Below are 7,500 nucleotides of genomic sequence, written 5' to 3'. Positions count from 1 at the left end.
AAAGAAAACGGTTTTGTATCTTTAGCTTTACGTGATACTGTTTCATATTTGTTTCGAAACAGAAATGAACCACAATATTTTCTTTGACAGGACGTCTCTTCGACAAGCAAGGAAACCTGGTTCAGTGGTGGAGTGACGAGACCATCGCAGCTTATGAAGAACGTGCAAAGTGCTTCGTTGACCAATACAATGCCTTTATTCCTCCTGAACTCATCGAAGCCGGGTTGAACATCTCGGTAATGGAGAGAAAATACTTGTTTTTTTCCCTTTTGATAACAACCTACAGTTTCGGTCATATAGTTACAATCACAGTGAAATACAATTGAGTACAAATACGTGAATGAAGGACAAATAACCGTCGGTAATTTTCTTTCAGTCACTAGAACCATTTTAAAAGCTTCCATTGGAACTCAACTTGAAACGCCACAAATCTCTATTTTCTTTTTTACCGTGACTGACTCTCATGGCGAACAACTCCGGCGCGTGAACTTCAACCACGAGGCTTTAGAAGTATCCTAAATTCGTTCGTGACCCCTCAAAAAAAAAAAAAAAGAAAAAAAGAAAAAAAAAAAAATGAAGAAGACGAAGAAGAAGAGGAAGAGGAAGGGAAGAGGAAGAAGGAGAAGAAGAAGAAGAAGAAAAAGAAGAAGAAAAAGAAGAAAAAAGAAGAAGAAGAAGAAGAAGAAGAAGAAGAAAGAGGAAGAAGAGAGAGAGAAAAAAAATATATAAATCAACAAAAACACAAATACAAAAAGACTGAAAATAAACAAAACTTCACGTCCTTCTCCTACAGGTCAACGGCCTACAAACGGAGGGCGAAAACATAGCAGACAACGGCGGGATCAGAGAAGCATATAAAGCCTACCAGCTGTACGTTGAACGGTTACGGAGAAGAGCCACGCCTGCCTGGTCTCGATGAATTCACTCCCGACCATCTCTTCTATCTCGGCTTCGCTAATGTAAGTTTGGGTTATTTGTTTATCTGTTCATTGGTTTATTTATTTGGGTTGATTTTACCGAGAGAGACGCACAAAGATAGAGGGAAATGGCCATATTATCGAGCAAAGGCTTGCCCTCCTGTCTAGTGAATAGATAGATAGATCTCTTTATCTCCCCACCAGGTCTGGTGCGAACACAAGAACGCCCAAGCCGTTTTGACACAGCTGGCAGTAGACCCTCACTCTCCAGGAAGGTTCAGGGTCTTAGGTCCTCTCTCTAACGACGCTGAATTCTCCCGCGTGTGGAACTGCCCTGTCGGTTCACCAATGAATCGTGGCGATGATAGCTGTCTCCTGTGGTAGTGGCTGAAGGAGGGAAGGGGGAGAGGACGAGGGAGGAGGTGAATGGTGAAAATGGATGATTTACGTGGAACTCTATCGGCGAAAATATTATTATTATTATCTTTATTATTATTTTTTTTTTGTTTTACATAATTTGGTTTGATATTGTGATGAAGCCTATGTTAAAACAATACTATTTGGATTCACACTGCCTTATGTTAAAACTATGTATTCCAGTTTGATGTAGATTTATCACGATTTTTATAAAAAAAAATTTTGTTTGTTCATTATATTTCTGGTAATTTTCTCTAAATGATGTCTGATGTCTGATTAGTTTGGTATTTTGCAAACTTGAATATTGAAACAAGTTACTTCATAAAGTAAATAAAATTGACTGTTGATAAATAGTACTTATACAGGAAATTCCACGTGTAAGACGAACAAACATATGCATTATACAATAACCAATAAATAATACATTTATAACCATTTCAGAGCTCAGTTTTAATTACATTATATTTTTAACGAAAGTGGAAAAATAAAGATATGAGGGAAGGCAAAGGAAAAAAGATGAGGAAGCCTAGAAATTTAAGGAAAAAAGAAACAAAACAGGAGATGCTGCATGTTAGTTGGTTGCTGGTTAATGTTTAAAACAAATAAATGTGCTTGACATCAAAGGTTTATATAGCATCATGATAAATTATTGTGGCGAAGAGGGTAAATATGAGTTAACGATTCGGATAAATGGAAAGAAGATGACAAGACAGAAGAGGAAAGGAGAAGAAGAGAAAGAATTAAGAGGGGTGGGGGTGTTGGAAGAAAACCCGCCATGCACTGGAAACTGCAATTGTTGCTCCATCTTTATTAAAAGAACAAACGGTATTATGTATAATACTGTGGCAGAATGCTTCGTCTTGTGTGTGTTCCTTGTACACGAATAAAGTCTTTGCGATTGATATGCAGGAATTTTAATTGTTCGCTTGTGCATTGATGTCAGTCTGGGGAGACAAATCTAAAAACGATCTATATTTTATTAACTATACTCATTAACCAGGTTGCATATGTTAGCGTTATTTTGAGCAGGATCAAATTCTAGACATACCATGGAGCAAACTGTGAATTTATAATCAGACGTGAAGCTTTTACCATGATTATATAAATGCGGACAGTGAATTATTAATGGCAGTGACCTTGCCCTCATATTTCCGCAGTTATGTCTGCTTTGCTTTGAGTGTTTTTTTTTGTTTCTTTTTATCGTATGTATTTACATACACGCACACTCGCAACCGCACGCACACGCACGCACGCACCCACACACACACACACAAACGGACGCGCACGCACACATTTGATTTATTTACATAATTGGAACTAAATTATAACCTTTAACTGGACAGGATCTTTGTAAGAAAGAATGAAAAGCCTTTAATAAAGTAGAACTTTATTTCAGTTTCAAACCTTTAATAAATATGTTACTATAATGCATAACTACACTTTCTGTCTCACAAAATACAGCAAGCAACATAAAGACTTTTTTTCTTTATGAAAAATATTACATTCATTGATGAGGTTGTTGCATATGCATATGTATATATGTATATATGTATATATATATATATATATATATATATATATATATATATATATATATATATATATATATATATATAAACTGATGTATGGCGCTTGATATGATAAAGCAAAGAGTGATACAAGAAAAAATACTAAACTACTTATAATCCCTTGTCAAAGAAAAAAACTTGCGAAATATGCATGATATCAATAAAATGAGAATGTCGATCAGTCACGCACAGCCTTAACCTATAGATGGTGGACCAATAAGCACATAAGCATAAAATGACAGCCACACCTCCCCAAGCTAAATCAGGCTCCATGTTGGTTCCAAAACCCGGGGGAACTAAGATAACAATTATGGTTGACAGCCTTCGCCCTCCTCTGGCCTGGCCGCGTTTGCTTCCAGTCTGTCATACCACGTGTCCATTTACTTGTTGTTGCGCTATTTCAACAATAAAGAGTCAATTTGTTTAACTACTATCATTGCCTCCACCAGTCCATGTATTGAGGCATCTCAGCCTTTTACAGAGAGAGAGAGAGAGAGACTGGGTGACAGTAAATAATGTAAAATCAATAGTATTATATCTATCTATCTATCTATATATCTATATCTATCTGTCTATCTATATTTATGTATCTATTTATCTATATGTCTATAAGAACTCCATATTAATCAAAATTATGATACTTGAATTCCATCTATGGTTCATAGCCTAAGCCTTTCCACATCAGCACCACGACCCCACAAGAAAGTAAATCACTTAAGAGAGACACATAAAATCTAAATCAAATAGGAACAGCATTTTTGACTGCAAATAGCCCTGTAAATCAATAAACTTTCACGTCTGCAGATTTCTGAAGTGTTTTTTCGTCTCAGGGTATCTTTTCTCCAACTTCTTCAGAAAATCGTAAGCTGTGGACTCTCGTCTTCTGTAATTGAGAATCTGCAGATTTCTGGCAACTGCAATATAAAGTTCGAGATTTTTACTTCACAAAAAAGTAATGTGCATAACTATCCATTGTCTGTACAAGACCAGCTAAATAAGAGCAAGTTTTTGAAGATAAATAATTCATACATAAAAAGGTATAGAAGATCAACATAACTGAATATCATAATCGAATTCGATACATGTTTATTGGTAACTATCATTACATATAAACAACTTAGAATACATTTTATGCATATCAAAATCGAGAGAGAGAGAGAGAGAGAGAGAGAGAGAGAGAGAGAGAGAGAGAGAGAGAGAGAGAGAGAGAGAGAAGAGAGAGAGAGAGAAGAGAGAGAGAGAGAGAGAGAAAGAAGAGAGAGAGAGAGAGAAGAAGAGAGAGAGAGAAAGAAGAGAGAGAGAGAAGAGAGAGAAGAAGAAGAGAAGAGAGAGAGGAAAAGAAGAGAGAGAGAAAAGAAGAGAAAAGAGAGAGAGAAAGAAAGAGAGAGAAAGAGAGAAAGAAAGAGAAAGAGAGAAAGAAAAAAAGAGAAAGAGAGAGAGAGAGAGAGAGAGAGAGAGAGAGAGAGAGGAGAGAGAGAGAGAGAGGAGGGAAGAAAGGAGAGAAGGAGAGAAGAGAGGGAGAGAGAGAAAGAGAAGAGAAGAGAGAGAGAAGGAGATGAGAGAGAAAGAGAGAGAGAGAAGAGAAGAAGAGAGGAGAGAGAGAGAGAGAGAGAGAGAGAGAGAGAGAGAGAGAGAGAGAGAGAGAGACACACACACACACACACACACAGGTATATGAAATACATACCTGAATCAAGGCAAGGTGTATCCAGATGCAGATACATATTCTTTATGTCATCAGAATTTTTATGGATATGGGCTAAGGGTATCACAGCTTCACCGATGAGAATATTAGAATGAATGACATGCTGTTCCACGAGTCTCAGCACCAAAAAGCCCTTTTCTATATCATTATCTTCCAAATTTTCACTGAAAGGAATATTAAAAATATAGTGATATATTTGTAGATAAAAACATGTTCTTAAAAGCAAGTTTTCACTGCTACTGAGTTAAATTGCCGAGAGTAAAGTGTACTAACTTCAAAGTAAAAATGCATGTAGTTATATGTAGAGTCAGAAACAAAGCTATCATTACTTTTTGGTCTTTGAGGAACTGAATGCTTCTTTCTTTTAACACTGAATTACAGTGTTAACTACCTTGCTTCGCTATTACACACCAATTTGTCAGCTTTTCATATTAGTTTGTGCAAAGGGTAATAGTGTTTTGTTTTTCTGAATACAATTTACATAAAATGGAATGCTTTCCTTTCTTTCAATTGTTTACCTAATTATTCAGGATCATTGGAATGTAAGAGAAGAAAGAATTTGAATATAAAATGGTTAAGTTCCTCCCTAAAGCACAAACCTGAAGCAAACGAAATGACTTACAAAACAAAATCCTCATCAAACGTCGCCGGAATCTCCCTGAGGGCCTGTGTTTTTTCACTTCTTCTCAAACTCCAGTCTTCAGGAATCAATTCTAACTTCACATAATATGAAGGCAAAGCTGTTATTATCTTGCCGTTTTCCTCTGCCGCAGCCTTGTCATCTGCCATGATGACTGAGACATTCAATTTTCCACTTTCGGAAAACTGGGCCTGTGGATGTAAAATGTGATTCTCAAGAACACTTTTCTCATAAAATTTTCTTATAGACCCTAAAATGTTAAATATGAATTATAAGAATTAGCCCATAATTTATAATTTCCCTCTGCAGTATATTAGTCAATAAAAAATGTGGGCGACTGCATTAGGTGTCACAAGATAAGGATATTCCTTTTCTATATCGACAATGATATGCAGAGAATAAATAACAATGACATGTTTGAATTTAACCTCATTTGTTTTCCTTCTCTGTGAAAAAAAAAGAAAAAGAAAGAAAGAAAGAAAGAAAGAAAGAAAAGAAAGAAAGAAAAAAAGAAAGAAAGAAAGAAAAGAAAGAAAAGAAAGAAAAGAAAAGAAAGAAAGAAAAGAAAAAGAAAAGAAAGAAAAGAAAAGAAAAAAGAAAAGAAAGAAAAGAAAAGAAAAGAAAAGAAAAAAGAAAGAAAAGAAAAGAAAGAAAAGAAGAAAAAAAAAAGACAAAAAAGAAGAAAAGAAACGAAAAAGAAAAAAGAAGAAAGAAAAAGAAAATAAATAAATAAATAAATAAAAAAAAAAAAAATTTAAAAAATAAAAAGCTCCGCATACTTACTCTCACAACTAGTGTCGCTGTTGTTTCCTGTTGGTCTTGTTGCTCCTTCCATCGGTCTTGATAGTAATGGCTGATGAGCTCGTTCGAGTCTAACTTCAAAAGCTCCAGCTCTTGCACAAGAGACATATAACCTGCAGTTGAATTCGTTTATTTTTATTTTTTATCTCAGCTGGATATATAACCTGAAGTTGAATTTTTTTTTTTTTTTTTTTTTTTTATCTCAGCTGGACATATAACTTGCAGTTGAATTTTTATTTATCTCAGCTGAAGATTTTTCAAAAAAGATGAAAAAGAAAGCAGAAAAAGAAAAAAGTCTTTCAAATGATCTTTTCTATGGTCCTAATCTAAAAAGAAAAACAAGCAAAACTATAGATAATCAGTTTAAGGTATTCCTCACATGATAAAATTTTAAAGAATTTTATTATTCACAATACTACACAAAAGAAAAAAAAAATAAAGTACATGTAATTGTTTTGGAACCTAAGGAATCACAAGATTTCAATTTATTTACCAAATTTAACACATTATATGGAAATTTTTTTTGCTCCTCTGATGATAATTTACATCTCACTTTTTAACTCAATATTCTGAAAAACTGAATTTTCTCTGAACACTATCTTTTGTAATTTTGTAATGATGTTGCTGCTTGTTTAAAGAAAACCCATTTTTATATCGAAACAAATACCCCAAGGCATTTTTTTCACAAATACAATAATTTCACAATTCTAAATATCCCCTTCGACAATAAACTTGATAATTGCAAAAATCATAACAACTATCATAAAGTTCAAATTCTGTGACGACAACAAAGCCAAACTAGAGCAATGACATTCCTAATATCATATATAAAAAAAATCATCTGAGGAAGTTATATAAATCACAAAAAAATAGAATGTGAGCACCTATTTTCTTCTGGTATCAGAGTACCTGAATTAACACTAGAAAGAGTATACGGAAATATAAGTTTTTGAAGTGTTGATCAATACAATTTCGATTACCTTTAATACTCAATAATACTTGACTAACCTGGTGTTTTTGCCCTGACATTCAGTCCAAAGTCGGTTGATGGAGTAAAACATTTAAAAATTTCATTTAATACGTAGCTCATCTGCTCAAAGTAATCGTTCTTCCTCATCTGATAAAAAAGGGAAAAAAGTTTTTAAAAATCTGCATCATGTGTAAATAAATATAAATGAAAAGTCAGATAGGAGAGAAATCATTATCATGGAAAAACATGAATGCAAATTTACAATTTGTCACATTTCATCTAAACTATGTCAAATACATGTTTTCTCTATGTATATTACAATTATTTTTCATTTTTGCAGAAGTTGAATACAATACAGCTACATAGCAATATTTTCCTAATTCAAAGTGGCAACATTTCTTTTCCATCTATAACTATTACTGCAATAAACAATTATTTATAATCAATATTATCCATACCTATCAGTATTTTGCACTCCATAC

General features: G+C 33.9%; 2 protein-coding genes across 2 annotated transcripts in view; one reads left to right on the top strand and one right to left on the bottom strand.

Moving 5' to 3' along the window:
* The window catches only part of LOC119576814 (neprilysin-1-like), a 20,964-nt gene extending 18,728 nt beyond the window's left edge, over nucleotides 1-2,236 (top strand). Inside the window, 4 exon segments of the mRNA XM_037924464.1 lie at nucleotides 91-236; nucleotides 794-880; nucleotides 882-959; nucleotides 1,122-2,236. Of these exon segments, the coding sequence (XP_037780392.1) occupies nucleotides 91-236; nucleotides 794-880; nucleotides 882-959; nucleotides 1,122-1,301 (491 nt within the window). The 3' untranslated portion in view covers nucleotides 1,302-2,236.
* Nucleotides 2,237-2,704: 468 nt separating this feature from the next.
* LOC119576815 (protein unc-13 homolog 4B-like) overlaps nucleotides 2,705-7,500 on the bottom strand; it is a 21,918-nt gene continuing 17,122 nt past the window's right edge. The window contains exons 18-22 of the mRNA XM_037924465.1: nucleotides 7,057-7,165; nucleotides 6,031-6,161; nucleotides 5,230-5,438; nucleotides 4,590-4,771; nucleotides 2,705-3,816 (exon numbers count right to left, since the gene is read on the bottom strand). Of these exons, the coding sequence (XP_037780393.1) occupies nucleotides 3,695-3,816; nucleotides 4,590-4,771; nucleotides 5,230-5,438; nucleotides 6,031-6,161; nucleotides 7,057-7,165 (753 nt within the window). The 3' untranslated portion in view covers nucleotides 2,705-3,694. The remainder of the gene's footprint in view (nucleotides 3,817-4,589; nucleotides 4,772-5,229; nucleotides 5,439-6,030; nucleotides 6,162-7,056; nucleotides 7,166-7,500) is intronic.

Source organism: Penaeus monodon, chromosome 9 (assembly GCF_015228065.2).
Source record: "Penaeus monodon isolate SGIC_2016 chromosome 9, NSTDA_Pmon_1, whole genome shotgun sequence".
NCBI lineage: Eukaryota > Metazoa > Arthropoda > Malacostraca > Decapoda > Penaeidae > Penaeus > Penaeus monodon.
The sequence above is the reverse complement of the archived record's forward strand: the minus strand, read 5'-3'. Positions and strand labels throughout refer to the sequence as shown.